This window comes from Aotus nancymaae, unplaced genomic scaffold (assembly GCF_030222135.1).
Source record: "Aotus nancymaae isolate 86718 unplaced genomic scaffold, 86718_ANA_hifiasm-v0.15.2.pri h1tg000062l, whole genome shotgun sequence".
Taxonomy (NCBI): domain Eukaryota; kingdom Metazoa; phylum Chordata; class Mammalia; order Primates; family Aotidae; genus Aotus; species Aotus nancymaae.
Genome location: NW_026988476.1, coordinates 416,136 through 438,618, shown reverse-complemented (window position 1 = coordinate 438,618; position 22,483 = coordinate 416,136). Strand labels below are relative to the sequence as shown.

The following is a 22,483-nucleotide window of genomic DNA, read 5'->3' as shown; positions in this document are numbered from 1 at the left end:
TGGTTACTATGTAATTTTCCAATCAAAACACCTCACAATTACAATTATCATCATGTGGGAGGGGTTCTGCATAATTTTTTTCTCTTTAAAAAGGAGTTCTCTGCATTCCACAAAGAATTCAGAGCAGTCACTGACCCACGGAACTGTAAGCCACTGTAAGTATTGCTAAAGGAATCATCAGCTCAGACTTTAAAAAGCCTTTGGCTATTTGTGACTCACAATGTGCAATGGACTACAAACTTCTGGGCACAGGAATAGCATTGAAAATCTCTGAAGAGGAAGGGAAGACATATTCCCCACTGCCAATTTTAGCCACACTAAGTAGGATGGTGGAAAAAAATCTTTCAGAGGCCGTGGAGAAGAGTAGACGAAAGAATCTTTCTCCAACAGTAAAACCAGGCCTTGGTCAACAGACTTCCCTAACAACCAGGGTAAACAGCTTTCACAGCGGCTGTCCAGGCTGGTTAGTAACTGCTGTGTTTCCCATTCTTCCCCTTTCCTAATAAAAATGTTCACTGAAAATGAGAAAAATAATAAAAATAATAAACGAGTTCCCATACTCGAAATGTTGGAAACAATCAGATTATGTCCCTAATTTAATCACTGACCTCATAAACAGTCTAGGAACCACTGCTTTCCTTCCACCAAATAAGGCATTTCAGCTCCGGGGACAACTTGGATCCTTTTGCTTTGTCACTCTCCCTCAAAGTGTTTCCCAGCTCAGAAGACTGCCCACAACTGTCTCATGGACTCATTAAGGTAAGCAGATGAACTACTAGCCTTATACCCAATTCATCGTTACTGGTAAAAATAATCAAAGCAAAATAAAAGTGACAAGCTAAAACTGCCATGCAATGTTTATTACCTAAAAATTAATGTAAGAGTCACAGCTTCTTGGCAAAATTGAGACTAGGAGAATAGGATGTGGTCCAAAAAAACCCATCACAATGGCAGAAGCTCATCAGTAAAATGTGATGATACGGACAAAAAAGGGGTGTCACAGCAAATCTCTACTGATTGTTACTTGGTGATGAAATTTTTTTAAAAAGGAAAATACTGCATAATTGAAGAGAAATGATCCCAATGAAAATAATTTAAGCAAAATATAAAAATCTTAAAACAGTATTTCTGTTAGTCAAAGTTAAGTACGACTCTTATTCTGATGAAATCTACAGACAAGATTTCTACCCAACATCTGTCTCAATTTTATTTTTAGAAACTTGGAGGCAATATTTAGGCAGTAAAGGGCAAATGCACCGACAGATCATTTCAAAAGTAAGCCTTCATTCCTTGTGCTTTTTTACCTGGCCCATTTGATGAGGTAAGGCAGATGGTTCAATAGACTGAATGTATAAAAGGAGTAACGGATGATTTCCGTGATCGTCCAGGCAATAACAAACAGGAGGACACTGTCTTCAGTCTGTACCTGAAGGAAGAGGAAAACAAAAGAAAAAGCAAACACACAGACGTTAATGAAGATGAACTCACAGTGTCCAGTGCCCCACAGAGCTGGGGAGTGAGTCGGCACAGCCGCTAGTCTCTATCTTCAGGGCTACTGTACAGCAGATAGAGCATGTGTGTAGAGGAGCTGGGGCCTAGGGTGACAGCTGTGTACAGCCCAGAGATGAGGGCCAAATGCAAAGGCCCTCAGTCACCAGGAGCAAGAGCAGCAGGGCAGGGGGAACAAACACGAGAGGTGGGGGTTTTGCAGGTTTGCCAGCCTCACGTGGAGAACGTGGACTGATGTCAGTGGGAGCCAAGAGCAGTTAGGTAAGGAGGGTGGGAGGGCAAAGTGGCGGAGAGCCTTGGATCCATTACCAAGAATTTTACTTGATTTGCGTGACAGTTGCGAACCCAAGGCAATTTCAGAGAAGAGGAATGTAGTGATTAAAGCACAACTGGGCCGGGTGCAGTATCTCCCGCCTGTAATCCCAGCACTTTGGTAGATCACCTGAAGTCAGGAGTTTGAGACCAGCCTGGCCAACATGGCGAAACCCTGTTTCTACTAAAAATACAAAAAAATTAGCTGGGCGTGATGGTGTATGCCTGTAATCCCAGTTATTCAGGAGGCTGAGGCAGGAGAATTTCTTGAACCCGGGAGGCGGAGGCTGCAGGGAGTCGAGACACTGCCACTGCACTCAGCCTGGGTGAGAGAGGGAGACTGTCTCAAAAAAAAAAAACAAAAACAAAAAGCACAAACGAAGATGAGGCTAGCTCACAGAGTAAGAGGAATTCCACTGAGGGGAGGGCTGGGGACCACCTGCAAGGTAAGAGCCCATTTATTTCCTCCCATTAGAGACTTCTTCCCCTAAAGGAGGCCGGCATTAACTCCTCCATGATTAGGGAAGCTTCCATGCTGTTCCCAGGAGGCAGTTAGAGCCAAAGAGCTTTGAAATCCCCAGTCTCCTCTGAAGTTGTTTTTATGCTGAAAAAACAATAAATGCTTAAAAGAGCCCCTAGGTGATTTTTTAGGAGGCATTCTCTTGCATTGAAAATGTACTGCTGTGGTTTTAACTTTCAGCACCTTCCCCATCCCTTCCCAGCTGGGTTTGTAATGACCTTTTGTGCTTGAAAATCAGCAAGAAATACCCTTGCACCTCAATTCACATTAGTTTCCATGCATCTAAAAAAACAGTCCAAGAGTCAGATGTAAATAAGAAATCCCACCCCATAAACCAAACAAATCTTGATGACAAGATGGACTTTCTGTCCCACTCTTAATACCTAATACAGCAAGGGAATGGCATTCTAGCCTTAACTTTTGCTTCCTTCCATTTGCAATGTTAATAGTTTTTAGCACTTATATTCTTCCTCAGAAAGTGTACATGGAGCGATCCACCTACACAATGAAATAAGTAGTCATTTACATATCTATTAACTAAATTGCTCTGACAAAGAATTTCATAAATGCACAGTTACTATTCTCTAAAAATAGTAAGAATTTTATACTGTCAAGAGCGAGAGTACTTTCTGTTTTCCTGGTGCTCTCATATTAGCCAAAGGAAAGCAAAAGCTAAACACCTCCAAAGCTCTCGTGGCGAGATTTTTCAGTCTGTCCTCAAATCCTTACTTGAATCCATCTACACCAAAATATAATATTAATATAAAAGCACATTTTGCTTTTTGATGTGTTTTATAATCCTCCTTATCTTAAGGAGTTATGTTTGTACAGCTATGAGGAGAAGCCTTGCCTAAACAGCTCTAGGTTATAATAGGAAAATCCTTTATATTTTGAATATAAACATCTTGAAATCAGGGAATGTGTTTTATTCATCTTCTGTTTTCCAAAAGCACTTCGTGCTTTTCACAAGTAAGAGCTCAATAAATAATTGCGGAGCAAATGAATTCCATCCTAATCGGGTTACTCTGAGACTTAGTTCCCTTCTTTTTGGTGTCTGATAGTTTCTGTGTAGTCTCAGTGGCCTTCAAATAGGCAACAAAGAAACAAACAAATTCCTAAAACCCCCAAAACCTCCTGCTTTGACCCAGCCTACAGGTTGGTTATTATTCACCTCCCATCCACCCCCAAGTTAGACCTTAGCCAAAGGAACTATGAAAAACTCAGACTCAGGCTAAATATGAAAGCAGTCTGTTCCCAGAGACCAGCTGTAAAGACGATGGCGTAAGTCTTTTAAAAAAGACTAGGGATGCAGGAAATGACCATTTTGTGCAAAATGATATTTTCCAATCAATAGGAAATGCAACATTGTTATCAAGAAGGGATATGGATAAATAGATTGACCTTATCTAATTTATAGATAATTATACAACCAATAACACAAAACAGGGGCAAATGTAATGCATGAGTTAAAGCCAGTAAGATCAATGAGACTCGAACAGGTATTCGTACACTCATGTTTATAGCAGCATTATTCAAAATAGTCAAAAGGCAAAGAAACCAAGGTGTGTACTGATAGATGGATAAGCAAGATGTGGTCTATACATACAGTGGAGTATTATTCAGCCTTAAAAAGAAGAAAATTCTTAGACATCATGCTAAGTAAAATAGGCCAGTCACAAAAAGATGAATACTGTGTGATTCTACTCATACGTGGTACCTAGGGTGAGGCAGACACAAAAAGTAGAGATAGAAGGTGGCCAGCAGCTGGGAAGATGGGAAATAGAGAATTACTGGTTAATTGGTGTGGAGTTCCAGTTTGGGAGGATTAAAAAAGTTCTGGAGATGGACAGTGATGATGGTTGCACAACAATAAGAAACTGTTTATGCAACTGAACTGTACAAAAATGGCAAAATGGTAAATGTTATATGTATTTTACCGCAATAAAAAATAAATAAAAGCCCCCCCAAAACAACCGCAGTAACATACATTTAATAAGTCTAAATGTAATTACATGACTTAGCAACAACAAAATGACGCCACATCAGAATGGAGAAGACCTACCTTTTGAAATCAAGAGATCTGGAGTTTTTGGTGAACCATAAGCCTCACAGGAGCCAACAGGGTGTGAGGTGGCTGTTCAAACAAACAAAACTCCAGGATTCAGCCACATTAACAGTCTTATCCCAATTACTGCACTGTAAATAGATGAGACCCACTTAGGGAACAGAGTCTGCTAGAAGAACTCCTCATTAGCTGGGCGAGGTGGCTCACACATGTAATCCCAGCTACTCAGGAGGCTGAGGCAGGAGAATCGCTTGAACCCGGGAGGGGGAGGTTGCAGTGAGCCGAGATCACATCACTGTACTCCAGCCCGGTGACAGAGTGAGACTCTGTCTCAAACAACAACAACAACAACAACAACAACAAAAACAGACAAACAAAAACCTCCTCAACTAGCAGAGCTGACTTTGGAAAAGGAAAGAGGGGGTAAGTACTTTAAAATATGTAAAAGGATACCATGAACAAGATGGAGAAAACTGGCAGGGGGTAAAATGCTGGGTTCAACATAAGAAAAATTGTGTAACAAACCAGGTGACTAATCAAATAGGCCACCTCACAAAGTTGTGTGCTTGCAGGCCCTGGACATATCCAAACCAACACTGCCCAGGAAGGTCCTACCAAGGACAGGAGGCTGAGCTGGCCTGGGGCGGCCAGGGCTGCCACTGTTCTTTGGAAAGGTGTGTGCCCATGACCTCTCTGTGGGTAAGGCATGAAACACTGGCTAATACTGACTTCCTTGCCTGAGCTGAAATTTTTCTAGCTGGCGAAAAAAATGGGTAGAGGCTTTGATAATGCTTCTTAAAATAAATTTTCCTTCATCCAAAAGGCCAGAGAGGAGAGAATAACTGACAAGCTCTCCTGTCATCATTACTGACTCCGAGCATGTGAAATGCGAATCGTTCTCTGGCTATTACTCCTTGCTTGATGGCAAGGACTTCAAGGGCCAAGGTCTCATCATGTGGCTTCCTCAGTCCTGAAACAGATCTGGACACAGGGCTATGTAGAATCAATGCCCCTTAAATTGGATGATAACTTATATTTTTCTTTTCCTTCTTATATATATATATTTTTTTTTTTGAGACTGGATCTTGCTCTGTTACCCAGGCTGTAAGGCAGTAGCACAACAGCAGCTCACTGCAGCTTCAACCTCCCAAGACAACCTCCTTGGGACTGATCCACCTGCCTCAGCCTCAAAAGTAGCTGGACTACAAGTGAGTGCCACCATATCCAGCTAATTTTTTTTTCTTATGTAGAAATGGGGTTTCACTGTGTTGCCCAGGCTGGTCTCAAACTCCTAGACTCAACTGATCCTCCCTCCTCAGCCTCCCAAAGTGCTGGGATTACAGGTGTGAGCCACTACACCCGGCCACTTTTCTATTTTGAAAGCAACAACTGGGAACATTTTTATAATAAGTGGGGAGCCTCCTTTCTATTAAGTGCCAGTGACTCAGAGAAAAATAATCAATAGTCTCACAGAAGTAAGAAAAGCTAGTTAAGCTTAGGAGGGATTTTTTTGAGGGGCAAAGGATTTGGATTATAAGAAGTTCTACTCAGCTGCTTTTTGAATTTAGAACTAGAAACATATAAACATATGATTTTATTAATTACCAAGAATAGGAGGTTTATGGGTGAGTGGCCCATGCCTACAATCCCAGTGCTTTGGGAGGATGAGGCAGGAGGATCATCTGAGGCCAGGGGCTGAGATCAGCCTTAACAGCATAGTGAGACTCCGTTTCTACAATAAAATAAAAAAGTAGCCAGTGTGGTGGTGCACACCTGTAGTCCCACCTACTTGGGAAGTGAGGTGGAAGGATCACTTGAGCCCAGGAATTTGAAGTTAAAGTGAGCTATGATGGTGCCATTGCACTCCAGCCTGGGTGACGAGCAAGATCCTGTTCCTTAAACAAAAAAAAAAAAAAAAAAAAAAGAAGAAGAAAAGAGGAGGTTTAATAAGTTTCCTCAAAGATTTGAACACAAATGTTCATAGCAGTGTTAGTCATAATTGAAAAGTGAAAACAACCCAAATATCAGTCAACTGGTGAATGGATAAACAACATGTGATATATATCCTGTTCAGTGGAATACTATTCAGCAACATAAAGGAAAGAAATATTGACACATGCTACAACATAGAAAAACCTCTAAAACATTATGTTGAGTGAAAGAAGCCAAATGTAAATCATCATACATTATATGATTCCATTTATATGAAATATCCAGAAGAAGCAAATCTAGAGACAGAAAGTAGATTCATGGTTGCCAGGGGCTGGTAGTGGGAACTAATTATAAAAGGGCATGAGGTCTCCAAGATGTACTTATTTCACATCGCATGCCTGTATCAAAATATCTCATGCACCCCATAAACACAGACACCTACCATGTATTCACAAAATTTTTAAAAATATATATATTTTAAAAGGGTATGAGGGATCATACTGGGGTGACAGAAATGTTCTAAAATTAGATTATGGTGATAGTTGCACAACTTGGTCCATTTACTAAAAGCCATTTAATTATACATTTAACATGGTTGAATTTTGTAAATCATACTTCTGTAAAGTTATTTAATAAAAAAGTATCTGGGAGGCTGAGGTGAGAGGATGGCTTGAGGCCAGGAGTTTGAGACCAGCCTGTGCAACCCAGTGAGACCCCCCGACCTTAAAAAAAGAAAAAAGGAGTTTGCTTTAACTACATATTATTGCCTTTTAAGGAAAAAGGGGCATTTAGGGCAAAGTGGGAGAAGGGAGATGATGAAGATTTATTAAGGATTACTAAGGAAAAGAGGGAGACAAAAGCCAAGTTTAGGATAGGTTGCCAAAAATGCCATAAAGCCATGCTTCAAAGTTGCATATTCGCAACAATGGGCACAAATAGGGGAGTGGGTGCCATGCAGCACTTCCTGTTAGGGAATCTTCCTTTGCCAGGCACAGTGAGCCGTGTATTGGATACTCCATGCTGCAGACGGAAGGTTTCCACCCCCTGCTCTAAAGCAAGGGAGGAGGCGGCTGGGTGTAGGCGGCTTGTGTAATTTAGCCAAGGGAGTTTACATAGAAATTCAAGCTGGAGAAACAAATGGGTGCAAGAGAAAAACCTTTACACACAAATAGCATCATATGTTTGACTTTAAAAGGCACAGGGAGTATCAGTACATGAAAAGCTGTCATTTTTATTACAGTCAAAGAAAAACAGATGGTGACACATAAGAAAACCACTATTGTAGAAACCCTATTCTTCCTAGCATTTTGGAACCACTGCTTACCATGCTGGTTATTTCAAAGAAATTCCCTGACCAGGCTTTATGGCAAGCATTCTTTACTCTTCTTAAAAATCCTTTCATTTGTGAAGAGATTTGGTAAAATCCAAGGGTTTGCTTTTGGAAAAGCCGTATGTTTGTCTTAGTCTGTTCAGGCTGCCATAATGGAATACCACAGACTAGGGGGCTTAAACAAGAGAAAGGTATTTTCTCACAGTTCTGGAGGCTGAAGTCTGAGATAGGATGGGAGCATGTTTGGTTCCTGGTGAGGGCTCTTTACCTGACTTGCAGGTGGCCACCTTCTAGATGTGTCCTGACATGGTATCGTTTTTTGTAAGGGTGCTAATCCCATCATGAGGGCTCCATCTCCTCATGACCTCATCTAAACTTATCTTCCAAAGGTCCCATTGCCAAATACCACCGCATTGGGGGTTAGGGCTTCAAGGTATGAATTTTTTTTTGCGGGAGGAGACACAATTCAGTCCATAGCAATGCTCTAGATTAGGTGTTGGCAAACTTTTTCTGTACAAGGCTAGTTAGTAAATAATTTAGGGTTTGCACCACAGGTGGCTGCTGTAATATATTCATCATTGTTTTTTAAACCCTTTACAAAATGCAAAAACTATTAGCTAGGCATGGTGGTGTTTGCCTATAGCCCCAGGTACTCAGAATCACCTGAGTACAGAAAGTTAAGGCTGCAGTGAGCTGTGATCACACCACTGCACTCCAGCCTGAGCAACAGAGCAAGACTCTATTTCTAGAAAACAAATCAAAACCAACCAACCAACAAAAAAAGTAAAAAATATTATAAATTGCAGGTTAGATTTGGCCCATGGGCCAACCTCTGTTATAGATTCATTTAACCCCTCCAACCCTCCCTTTCCTGTGACTTCTCTAGCTTACAAATGTCATTCTTCAACATTTCTTTGACAGATTGTGGAGGAGGTGGGGAGAAGGGAGTCAATATCTATCACCAATGGACACTATAGGGAAAAAAAGTAACCTTGTAAGAACATGTATAGGTAGGTTTTTCATGTTATTATCATTTTAAGCTCTCAGTAATTTCTTTGTGTATGTGGATAATATAAAATTTATCATTTAACAATTATTTTTTTTTGAGACAGAGTCTCACTCTGTTGCCCAGGCTAGAGTGCAGTGGCATGATCCTGGCTTGCTGCAACCTCTGCTTTCTGGGTTTAAGCAATTCTCCTGCCTCAGCCTCCTGAGCAGCTGGGATTACAGGTGTGCGTCACCATGCCCGGCTAATTTTTTTGTAGTTTTAGTAGAGACAGGGTTTCGCCATGGTGGTCAGGCTGGTCTCCAACTCCTGACCTCAACTGTTCTACCAGCCTTGGCCTCCCAAAGTGCTGGGATTACAGGCGTGAGCTACCACTGCGCCTGGCCCATTTAACAATTTTAAGTGTATAATTTGTTGGAATTAAGTACATTCATCATATTGTGCAACCATTACCACTATCTATTTCCAGAAGGATTTTATCATCCCAAACAGAAACTCTGTACCCATAAAATAATCACTCCACATCCTTCCCTTCCCACCCCCAGGTAACCACTATTCTATTTTCTATCTCTAAGAATTTATTTATTCTAGGTACGTCATATAAGTGGAATCATACAGATGTGTCTTTACTTTGTTGAGATGGAGTCTCGCTCTGTCACCCAGGCAGGAGTTCAGTGGTCTAATCTTGGCTCACTGAAACTTCCACCTCCTGGGTTCAAGTGATTCTCCTGCCACAGCCTCCCAGAGTAGCTGGGATTACAGGCGCCAACCACCATGCCCAGCTAATTTTTATATTTTTAGTGGAAACAGAGTTTTGTCACGTTGGCCAGGCTGGTCTCGAACTCCTGACCTTAGGAGATCTGCCCGCCTTAGCCTGCTTCCCTAAGTGCTGGGATTACAAGCATGAGTCACCGTGCTTGGCCTAGTATGTGTATTTCTATGTTTGATTTATCTCTGTGGTAGTATGTATTAGAATTTCCTTCCTTTTTGTGTCTGAAAAATACATCATTGTATGTATATACTACATTCTGTTTATCATTTGTTGATGAACATTGGAGCTGTTTATAATTTTTGGCGATTATGAATATGCTGCTATGAACATTGGTGTGCAAGTATGTTTAAGTACTTGCTTTCAATTCTTCTGGGTATGTTCTTAGTAGTGGAGTTGTTGGATCATATGGTAATTTTATGTTTAACTTTTTTTTTTTTTTTATGTTTAACTTTTTGAGAAACTGCCGAACTATTGTCCACAGTGGCTGTATCACTTTACATTATATCCCTACCGAAAATGCACAAGAGTTCCAATTTCTCCACTGCTTATTTGCTGTGTTTTGTTTTTCTGTTTTTGTTTTGCTTTGTTTTGTTTTTTTAAATAATAGCCATCCTAATGAGTGTAAAGTGGTATCTCATGGTAGTTTTGACGTACAGTTCCCTAATGACTACCGATGGGGAGCATCTTTTCGTGTGCTTACTGGCTGTTTTATATCTTCTTTAGAAAAATATCTATTCAAATCCTTTGCCCATTAGAATTTTTTTAGTATCTCTTTTTAATATTTATGGTGACAGCAGTAAAAATAATTATACCTAATTGTTACTGAGCTCTTACTATATGCCAAGCACTTTTTAACATGTGTTACCTCATTGAATCTTCACTTTACAGACGAGTAAAGTGAGGTTTACAGAATTTAATCCCAAGGTATATCCCCTAAACCTGAACAGCTCTGACTTGTCTTCTTGGGCTTAGGGTCTCACATGCATGTGTACACACACACACACACATACACACACACACACACACACACACACACACACGCTGTTATGGGGATAACAATTCTCTTTCAAAATCGAGAACTTTTAAAAGGAACCCTCTACAAGAAGAGCCCAGAGAACAGATAAGGTAAATGTGATGCTTACTTAGTGTCAAGAAAGCCATTAGTTCTCCAATAAATGTTGCCTACCTCTGAAAAGAGAATACAGAATAGGATTTGGACTTAAGGGACTGAGTGGAAGAGGTTCACTGAGAAAGACTGAGTAAAGCATATAAGGCTGGCTCATGCCTGTAATCCCAGCACTTTGGGAGGTTAAGGCGGGCAGATCACCTGAGGTCAGGAGTTTGAGACCAGCCTGGCCAACATGGTGAAACCCTGTCTCTACTTACAAAAATTAGCTGGGCATGGTGGTGCATGCCTGTAATCCCAGCTACTCGGGAGGTTGAGGCAGAATTGCTTGAGCCCGGGAGGTGGAGGATGCAGTGAGCTGAGATTGTGCCACTGTACTCCAGCCTGGTGACAGAGATAGACTCCATCTCAAAAAAAAAAAAAAAAAAAAAATTCCAGGTTACTAACACCCAGAGATATCTTTAATATGTCTATAAAATGGCTTCTAGTTGTGCATCAACTGACTCAAGTTAAAATACAACTTAAGAACTAGAAACAAACCCTAATGAATTAAGTTAATGTGAATCTTCTTCCCTGAGTCTTGTTTTGCTAACAATCATTTCCTTTTTTTGTTTTAGCCCTGCTATGGTTAGGATATTTGATTCTCCAAACCTCATGTTGAAATCTGATCCCCAATGCTGGGGCTGGTGAGTGAGTCCTCACTGTTACTTTCCACAAAGCTGGTAAAGGGTACCACCCCCTGGCTCTTCTCTCACCATGTGACCTGTACACAGGCTGAATCCCTTCACCTTTCCCCAAGAGTGGAAGCAGCATGAGGCCCTCACCAGATGCAAGTGCTGGCGCCATGCTTCCTGTACCGGCTGCAGAATCATGAGCCAAATAGACCTCTTCTCTCTATAAATCATTCAGCCTCAGGTGTTCCTTAATAGCAGCACCAATGGACTAAGACAAGCCCTGTTTTATTTCTGGATTTAACTTATTGTCAAGACCCCTAAAAATCTATCTCAAAAGTTTGTTTCTCTTTTCTATCTCTGCTAAGCAGAAATTGAAATACAAAATATGATTTCAATTCAAAATGAAAAGAAACTCATAAACACAAAGATTAAAAAAAGAAAACAGGAAAAAAGGAAGAATGAAATACCTTACTAGGCAGGCTTCTGGTTTTCCAGAGATCAGCTCAATCATCTCAAATATGTCTTTGTATAGGTATTAAGATTCACCTAAGACTCACCTCTTCCCCTTCTCCACGTGGAGGACACAGTATGGAGGCCAAAAACTCAAGGCAGTGAGGACATGGAGAGCTGAGGGAAGGTGGTGGATTAATACAGGTATGAACTAGAGGCCTGGCAGTTGAGGATGGGGGTGGTGAGGGAGAGACAGAGGTGACAGGTGGAAGAGATGGTCAGTGTGGCTGGAAAACCAGTTACATGGAGCAAACAAGTAAACTGAGCAAAAAAAATCAATATATTAAGAAAATAGGCTTCTTGCTGTTGGAGGAGGTATTAACAAACATGGAAGGGAAAATGCTAGAAAGAATACTGAGGTATTAGACTGCAGTTAGAGGGATCAGTATGAGCCCATGATTTATGTACACACATGTACACACACACACACAGCTATATAAATACATTTAGATGCAAATGCATGTGAGTGTATACGTGTATGTGAGTATGCATGTGTACCCAAGCTTTCTCTACTGAGAGGGTCTAGAAGCAATGACATTTCATTAACAGTGAGCACGTCATCTACCCATATCTTGGATCCTAAGTTACCATTCTCTACTAAAAGGAACCAGGCCAGGCTCTTTAGCAAAATGGCTGATTCCAAGGCTGGGGCCGGGGAAGTACAAGATGAGTCTGGAAATCTTTTTGTGCCAGATCATAAGGAAATACTCAGTGGATGATGGAAGTAAGTCAAGAGGACCAGGAGGAAGAACTCCCACTGGCCAAATACTAGCTAATTTTAGCATAAACAAACAGACTATAATCCACTGAATTATATAGGAATTCATGAGTCCAAATAGATATAAATAAAATAAATAAGTGAGAGAAAGGGAAAGCTAATTCTTATAGTAGAATGCCAATTTCTATGTGTAAAAGAAACAATAGAAATGGAGAGTTGCCATTTGGTAGCCATCATAGAGGTGGCTGACATAGGCAGGAATCATTCCCACTAATTAATAAAAAGGAGGTGAACTGGAGGTGGAGAAACTAACAGGAGCAGGTGACAGAGGTCAGTGTCACCAGGAGTGGGAAGCTATCATGGTGTGCCTCCTGAGAAGAGCAGGCATGGCTTGAATTGGCTATGAGTGAATGCTGCATAGACCTAGGCTGAGAACTTACAGCCTGTATTCTTTAAAGTCTCACAGTGGGGCGTCTGAGTGAGACCTTGTCTCAAAACAAGGCCACGAGGACAGGGCAAGACTGAGACGCTTGTCCAGACTGAAGTAGTCTGGAGAGACCTGACAAAGAAACATCACACAAATGTGGCAGGAATACCACAGCAACCACGTGCCTCCTTTCCCATGAATCCCAGTGCTCAGCACAAGACCTAGAGCACAGAAGATACTGATTAAATATTTGTCATTCCAGAATGGAGAAAAAAGACATTGTTTAGATAGTTAGTGGAATTTGAATGGAGTATACTGGATTAGACAGTAGTGTTGTATAAAGGCTGATTTCCTGATTTGGAGGGTTCTATAAGTGCTATAGGAGTGTCTAGAACACATACTCAAGTACTTATGGGTGATAGGATGGCTCCATACAACTTGCTCTCAAAGTTCAGAAAAAACAAATGATGGTGCATATAAAAACACAGAGGGGCTGAGTGCGGTGGCTCATGCCTGTAATCCCAGCACTTTGGGAAGCTGAGGCAGGTGGATTGTTTGAGCCCAGGAGTTTGAGACCAGCCTGGGCAACAGGGTGAAACACTGTCTCTATAAAAAAATACAAAAATTAGCCAAGCATGGTGGCGAGCGCCTGTAGTCCCAGCTACTCAGGAGGCTGAGGTTGGAGAATCGCTTGAGCCCAGGAGGCAGAGGTTATAGTGAGCCAAGATCGTGCTACTGCACTCCAGTCTGGGGCGCCTGAGTGAAACCTTGTCTCAAAAAAAAATGCAGAGAGAATAGGAAATGGAACAAATGAAGTAAAATGCCAATAACTGGGGAATGTGAGTGAAGGGAATATGAGAGTTCTTTGTACTGCTCTGGCAACTTTTCTCCAAGTTTGAAATTACTTCAGGAAAAATTATTTTCTAAAAAACACTTAAATACTAAGCAACCACTCTGGGGATACAATGAGAAGGAAATATAACTATTACCTGGTTTCTAAACATATTATTCTGGATGTGGGGCCTCAGGATCTGCTGGAAGAGGTGGGCTTTATAACCATAAAAGACATAACAGTTATAAGAAAACATATCAACAAGGGTACACAAATGGAAGGTAGCTTGAGAGGGAACAGCATATCGAACGCTGACCCCAATCTGCCTCCGCATCACTATTGTCTTAGACCGTAAACACATGGAAGGCAAGGTCACAAATTGCTTTGAAGAAGGGCTAGCTTAGTTATAACGCAAAATCAAATTCTTAATAAATGCTTTACATTGGGATAATAATGATGATTAAGATAATGATAGTTCCCATTAGCAGGGCTAATTATTCCTTAAGAATGATAAAAGTAATTATGCATAAATTTTCACCAGCTAACTGTGAAACTATTTTAGTATATATAAAGAACATATTCAGTTCCATGTGAAAAGCCAATTATATCTCTGTTAGAAACCTCAGGACACAGAATTCAAAACAGTCGTACAGAAATTTGTCATTAAATTTTTTGGGGAAAGATTAGGTTACATTTTACATACCTAGTCAGTAGCTAAGATTTATTGAGCACTTACTAAGCACCAGGCACTGTTCTGAGTGCTTTGTGTTAACTCACAGACCACCCCATGAGGGGAACCATGGGGCTTGGGAGAGTGGCACAGTTTCTAAAGAACCAGAACAGCTTACTCAACCCTCAACTGGGCAACGGAGGAATGAGCCAGTGGTCACAGCACTGTCTGGCCACAGCACTGTCATCCCTCTGCCTTAGCAGTTATCCCACTGTATGGTGTTTGCTGTCTGCTGGATTCTGCTTGACTCATACTAGGCTGGAAGGCCTGTGAGGACAGCAACTGCGTCTCTCCTTTTCTCATGTGTCTTACCTAGTGCTTAGCACAATACCTGGAGCACAGATGATACTGAACAAATAAGAATGATACTGAATGAACAAGAATGAAGAAATAATAGATGGCAACCCATCTGCAGTCTCAGCAAATGTGCTCTGACGTGGCTGGAACAGCCTTGGGTGGGAAGGCAGCTCCTAAGGGGTCGCAGTGCTGGTGCCTGGTTGGTCCGTCAGCTGAGGGGTTGGGCTGGAGAACAGGACAGTTCTGACGACAATCTTGGTCCTTTCTATAGCTTGATTAAGCTTTTTTGAACAAAAATGTAACTCACTTGGCTACTTATTTAAAAGGAATTTCATCCTTGATAAGATAGTTAAATGTAATAGTAATAGATACAAACATGGTGGTTAAAAAAAAAAGATGTTTGGATGAGTATGTCTTTTTGTTTGTTTGTTTTTGAGATGGAGTCTTGCTCTGTCGCCCAGGGTACAGTGTGGTGGCACAGTGTCAGCTCACTGCAACCTCCGCCTCCCTGGTTCATATAATTACCCTACCTCAGCCTCTGGAGTAGCTGGGGACTATAGGCATGTGCCATCAGGCCCGGCTAATTTTTTATTTTTTGGTGGAGACAGGGTTTCACCATGTTGCCCAGGCTGGTCTTGAACTGACTTCAAGTGATCTGCCCTCCTTGGCTTCCCAGAATGCTGGGATTACAGGCCTGAGACACTGCATCCAGGCTAATATTAGTCTTTTCATACAACGATTTCATGTGTAAAGTGTCCTTTATAATTTATTAAAAATCCATGATAAAGTACCTGCTAGACAAAATACTATTCCTATTTTATGAAAAATGTGAGTTATAAAAGTATTAATATTTCTTCTCCTTTAAAAGAGAGAATAATGTGCAACATAGTTTTTTTTTTTTTTTTAAACCTACAGTGACAAAGGGAACTGGTTAATAAGTTCTTACCGTTACAACATAATAACTGAGAACTATTTTTTGATGTGAACGATGGCCTAGTTAAATGTTCCAGCCTATCAAAACAACTCTTGGTCACGAAGTAAACTTTTCTGAACATGCAATGAAAAATTATATAAGCATGCAATCAACAAGCGATACATGGTCAATTCTGCATTTATGACAAAGCCAGACACGCAGATCTGAATGCTAAAATGTTCCCATTAGTCCAACTTTAATGCTTACTGTATGTTTAGCCTGTTTTCTGGAAAGCATGAGGGAAGGATGGTCGGTACCTAAACTAGCCTAGCTACTCACTACCGCTGGCCTCTACTCCAATCAATGTAACTCCGGAATCAAACAGATCTGCAGACTTCCTGGCTCCATGTTCTGAGGCAAGTTACTTATCCTCTCAGATCCTCAGCTTCCTAATTTGTAAACTGGAGAGATCAGAAAAACATATTAAGTGCTTAGCAAAGCACTTGCCATTTTAGCAGTTACCATTATTATTCCAAGAAAGGAAAAATTCAATTTATTGAGATACTACTATCTATGCTAGTCACTGCTGGAACTCCATACAATCTGATGGCTGCCTTTTAGGCTTAATTACAAATAAAACGTTTTGTGTTGTTCTTGTTTTGTTTTATGTTGCCTAAGTATTGTTTAAGAGATGCCATCTCTTCCTCTACTTGAAGGTTAACATACGTCTACCAACTGTGAGATGTCTAAGGATCTCACCAGCTGCTGGTCTTTCCCAATATTCTTCCTTAGTCCTGTTTGATTTGCTCACCTCCAAAAAGCATGTTATTAACTGAAAAGCTTTCATGCAACTATTACCTTCAACTCAATTCAAACACAGACACTGCATCAGAATGGAGTCATATTTAATTCCAATCTTCGTCATATATATCTAATCCAATCTAAACATTCTATGAAGTGATAGTCCTTTAACTCTAGCAATGATAGCCCAGAGAACAATATTCTCAGCAATTGGTGACTGTGGCCCCAAGGAAAGAGCTGGGGCCTACTCATCCCACAGTCCGCCCCCAAATCTCCAAATGCAGTATCCCAATGTGCCTGCCCAACACTCCAGAGAAGATTTACCATTAACAGAAAGGTAACTGAAATGTCAAAAGAACGTGAAACTGGCAATATATTTTGTGAAATGTCATGGTTCTTTTTGTTCTATGACAGTGTAATAACTGCAGAAATTTCAAAAGATAGGGAAAAAAGGCCATGAACACCATCTCTTGGAGCAGAAATATCAAAATGGTGACCTACGGTCCCTGATCATAGATGTTCTGTTTGGGCTTGTACAGTGCTTTAAAAATATTTGAACCAGTTTTTAAAAATTAGGAAATTTCTCATTTTAAAAATCTGGATGTCTGCCTTTTCTTTAAAAAATTGGGTTTCACCCTCATTCTCAGCAAACTGACACAAGAACAGGAAACCAAACACCACATGTTCTCACTCATAGGCAGGTGTTGAACAATGAGAACACACGGGCACAGAGAGGAGAACATCACACACTGGGGTCTGTTGTGGGGTGGGGGGCTAGGGGAGGGACAGTAGGGGATGGGGAGGTTGGGGAGGGATAATACTGGGAGAAATGCCTGATGCAGGTGATAGGGGGTGGGGGATGGAGACAGCAAACGACCATGGCATGTGTGTACCTATGCAACAATCCTGCAAGATCTGCACATGTACCCCAGAACTTAAAGTACAATAAAAAAAAAATTTTTTTTTTTAATTAGGTCACACAATATTGAATCTATCTGGCAATCTCTAGCTGAGGTGCACACTGACTGCTGGTATGAGATGGCATACACCCTCCAGTCACCATGCTTTTCTTGCATGTTCTTTTAAAATCCTGTGGGACAGATCTCTGCCACCAGTAGATAGCCTCTGCAACAGATGGTCAAGTGCTACACAAATGTCATGCAACATATTTGAAAACTCTAAAGTTTTAAAAACCATAAAGTATTATTTAAAAATTTGATTCGTTTTTACACTTGAGGCTCTGAACATACTTTCCTTTAAGGCAATGACCTTGGCAAAAGATTATTTAAACCTGAACTAACAAAACGGCAACAATGCAGAAGGCAGAAGAGATTCACAATTGTCACGTTTTGGGTTATTCTGATAATAAGCCAGAGCAAAAGGAAGTGAGAGGGAGAAGGTGCCAAAACTTGTCCTGCTATAAACAAACATTTATGGCTTGAAGAAAACAAACGCTAAAATTCTTTAATGTGGCAAGCCTAATAATTAGTTTTTCTGAAGAAAACAAAAGTTAAAAATCTTTAGTGTAACAAGCCTAATAATTAGTTTTTCTTCCCCTCTAAAATGCAAAGCATGCCCTTATCATGCATACACGCAAGTCCACACATGTACACCAAGGCAATTCTTACAAATTCCGGAAGTACACCAGGGTTTTACTCCAGACTTGGCAAGAGTCCTCTCTCTGGAAAATGCAGACAGCTTAGTCATATGCTTCAGTTTTTCTGTGATGCATCTCAGCTTGCTGTGAGAGGTTCTGACTACAGGGCTTCTTGATATAGGTAAGTTTAAATAAGTTACTGAACTTCCCTGAAGCAAGGGAAATACACTGTATGGATATTTCACAGGAGTGACAGGGGATAATTTTTTCAGGTTCCTCTATGGTCTTTAAGATTCCCAACGAGATCAGTTATCTGACTGAACTCACTGTGCAGGACAACTATCAGGGGGTTGAAGGTACTGGTATTCTTGTCATATTTATGCATTTTTAATTAAACCCTCTGATATCCCCTATTAGTACTTCAAAATAGATTTATTTTGAAAAAGCTACACTACATAAAGGACTGATGTTTTGGCAAAGAAGCAGATAATAAGAGAGAGTTCTTCCTCCCACAAGTTTTCAAATGAATATTAATCAATGCTTTAAAAATGCCACCGCTTGTACTGTGGAGCACATCTGCTTAAAAGTAGCTTACAGGTACTAGTTTTTAACTTTTCTTGGCTTTGCTGACATAGTTTAACCTGCTCACGATGCATGCCAATCACCTCACTTTTACAGTGAGGGATGAGAATCTTCAAACTCAGTGGGATAATAACGCTGATTGTACTCCTATGCATCTTTTAACTCGAATAGGAGAGAAAAGGCCTGTGAAGTCGTTTTCAACAAAGGCAAAGTTTATCACAGTGAATCCACGGGCACAGAGTCCAAGCTGCATCCCTCTGAGACGGGAGGCCTGTATGGCCTCCTGACCAACCGCCTAGCCAAGTGCTACCTCTGCAGGGCATGAGGAGAACGCCATCAACACCATTTCCCACACCTGCAATTAGGACTTTTGTGACAATTTAATCTAGAATACGAAAAAAAAAAAAACCCTTAATTTAAGGAATACAACATACCAAAATGCCTTATAGCTTTTGTTTCTTTAAAAGAAAAATTATACATTCACATACACATGAGATAAAATACAGGAAAACTGAATTGACTAAAATCAAGAGAACGGTACATAACGTCGCACTGAATAGCCAGAGCTGCACTGTCCAATAGTGCAACTTCTAGTCATGTGTAGCTATTTAAAATACAGTTAAACTGAAATTCAATTCCTCAGTCACATTAACCATATTTCAAGTGTTCACATATGGCTACTATTTTAAGCCCAAGGTAATGACTTTTTTCTTCCTTCACTCTCAATCCTTTTCTATGACAGTTTCCTAAAGTGAAAAGTCAACCATCTTTGTTACTCCCAGAACTGCAAGTAACCAGATTTAGCTCTAAATAGGCTTCCCACTATTGGAAAGTAGCATCAATACATATGTTAAGATACCACCTGACAGTATAGACAAATTTTATGCTTGAAGAGAATGTGTTCCAACAAGCTTGTCAAACATTTCACCATCAAAAATGGGAATAATGTAGGGGACCCCACGGATACATCTAGAAGATAAATTAAATGAGAGCGTGTTAGTATAATATGTTAGAAGGCTAACCAAAAAGCTAAATGCACTGAAAAACCTAAAATCTGGAAGTCCTGGGGCAGAGGGAGAGGAAGAAGTTGATCAGTGCTCAAGCCTGAAGGGACTGGCGTCTGCCAGGACAGTCTGGAATGGGGTAGGCTAGGGCAGGGACAGTTCTGAGTTCTAGGGAAACCTGAGGACAGTGGGACATTTTCTCTGGGGCTGTTAGGTCAGGACCTGGCCCTTCCTCTCCAGAATGAGATTTCCCCAAACTAAGAGAATGGTGTAGACTTCTGGTATAAATGTCCCTTCTCACACTAGAATTGACAACGAGGAATGGTGCATATCAGATTTTAGCCCTTGAGGTGAGAGAGCAAAAAAAAAAGGCCCTGAGAAGCTTCGCATGTCTAAGTATTTGTAGGGACAGTCACCATGGGGAGGAGGGCGCAGGGTGCAGTGATGACGAGCCCAGAGCAGAAAAAGATTAACATTAAAGATAAGTGAAACCAATTTCCTGATTTTGCTGAGCTTGGAATCTATCTAACTATTACCTGACAAAGAGTTTCTGTATAAAGTACTGTATAAAGTGGTGGTAAACGTTGGCTTCCATGGTTTAAGAAGATGCCCTGTAATCTCAGCACTTTGGGAGGCGGAGGCGCGTGGATCACGAGGTTGAGAGATCGAGACCATCCTGGTCAACATGGTGAAACCCCGTCTCTACTAAAAATACAAAAAATTAGCTGGGCCTGGTGGTGCGTGCCTGTAATCCCAGCTACTCAGGAGGCTGAGGCAGGAGAATTGCCTGAACCCAGGAGGCGGAGGTTGCGGTGAGCCGAGATCGCGCCATTGCACTCCAGCCTGGGTACAAGAGCGAAACTCCCTCTCAAAAAAAAAAAAAAGATGCTTGCTTGCTTTCTCTCTCTCTTTCTTTCTTTTATATGTAATTTAATTATCATCAGAGGATATTATATTTTAGACAACAACTGAGTTCTGGTGGAATTTTTCAAGGGCTATAAAGGCACTAAGACAGTGGGAGAAAGATGTGACATGTGATGGCAGAAGTGAGCCTACTTTTGGCTGGTTTGGTGGCTCAGGCCTGTAATCCCAGCACTCTGGGAGGCCAAGGTAGGAGGACTGTGTGAGGCCAGAAGTTGGAAATGAGCCTGGGCAACAGTTCAAGACCGTGCCTCTACAAAAATAAATAAGCAAATAATAAAAAATTAGCTGAGTGTGGTGGTGTGCACCTATAGTCCCAGCTATTCAGGAGGCTGAGGCTGGAGAATTGCTTGAGTCCAGTAATTTGGGGTTGCAGTGAGATGACTGTGTCACTGCCCTCCAGCCTGGGTAATGACAGAGTGAGACCCTGTCTCAAAAAAAAAAAAAAAAAAAGAGAGAGAGAGAGAGAAAGAAGTGCATCTATGCTGAACCTAAAAGATCTAAATATTTTTTCAATATTTTGAAATAAAATCTTTATACACAGTACAATAAAATGTTGGAAAGGGACAGGCAGAAAAACACTGAGAGAAAAATAGACATTCTGATTTTGCCAAAACCATCTATGCTAAATATAGGTAATGGCAAAAGGAACCAGCTAGCTATGAGATAAGTTAACACAATCTTTAAGTGGAAATGCCACTAAAGTGCTGCTGTATTTGTCTAGGAGCTGCCTCAAGTTTGACAGTGTCTGATTAACAATCAAATAAGGAGGGATTTTTTTTTTTTTTTACCTTTAAGAGAAATGCTAATTTTAAAAGTGAAGGTGATGTAAATCCACCTACAAGAATATTTAAAATAGAAAGTATCCAAATAGATGGAATAGGGTGGAGGATTTTAGACATTTGGCTTTTAGGGGAGGCTAAAAGATACTGAAGGTAACTCAATGGCCTTTGCTAACTGAGCTGCAGTGTCACTGTGGAAAGGGCACTGGGGCTAGATGACAGCATGGCACAGCTTTGGTCCACGCACAGGGCCCAAGGAAGAAATGGCATGTCCCCGACACTGAATCTCATCTCATCTGAATGATGGGGGTAAGAAGTTGCCTTTCTGCCTCACAACACCATGTTCACAGATGGCTCATGCTGGGAAGTCCACAACACAGCCATCAGGGACAACACGGAAGGCGTGCGGCCACAGGAGACACGCCAACCAGGGAAGCAGCCTCAGAGGCAGGAAGAACACGAGTACACTGTGACCCAGCTGGAGGACACAGCAGGAAGGAAAAACCCCAACAACCAAAACAGGACCGGAAGCGGGGGTGCTAGGACATTACGTATCTGGTGTTTTGGCTTCTACAAGAGTGGAAAGGAAGAGGGAAAGAGGAAGAAAGGAAAACTACATTCTATCTCTGAAGGAAGTGGCATTCCTCTGCACAGCAGCCGCTCGCTGATCTCTAAGGGTTTCAAAGGCTGCCCAGTGAAAACCTGCATGCTGGAGACCTTGAGTTCTCTCTCGATACTGCACTTTGTTCTCATAGATCCTTTTTACTTCATCTTCACAAAAACTGCAGCATAGCAGACAGGGCAGATATTAGTATTACTATTTTACAGATGAGAAAAACAAGACTTGGAAAGTTGAAGTGCTTTGTCCTAAGTCACAAGGTAAATGTTAAAGCCCAAACTCATCAACCCTCCACCTGAATTTTGGGTGCTAAGCCTCCACGTTCTAGAATACCGAGTTCTAATCACCTAGAAAAGAATAAAACTGTCCAGGTCAGGTGACACTTCTGAGGAATCCCAGGAAGAGGTGTCGGCACTGTTTCCTCAGGTGGGAATGGCCTCTGAAACCATCTCCCTGACAGCTCCGGCCCACAGCATGAGGCACATGCCCACTACGGACCCTTCC

General features: G+C 41.2%; 1 protein-coding gene across 1 annotated transcript in view; it reads right to left on the bottom strand.

Moving 5' to 3' along the window:
- The window catches only part of HACD2 (3-hydroxyacyl-CoA dehydratase 2), an 86,809-nt gene that overhangs the window by 9,184 nt on the left and 55,142 nt on the right, over positions 1–22,483 (bottom strand). Inside the window, exon 5 of the mRNA XM_012476223.2 lies at positions 1,305–1,426. Within this exon, the coding sequence (XP_012331646.1) occupies positions 1,305–1,426 (122 nt within the window). The remainder of the gene's footprint in view (positions 1–1,304; positions 1,427–22,483) is intronic.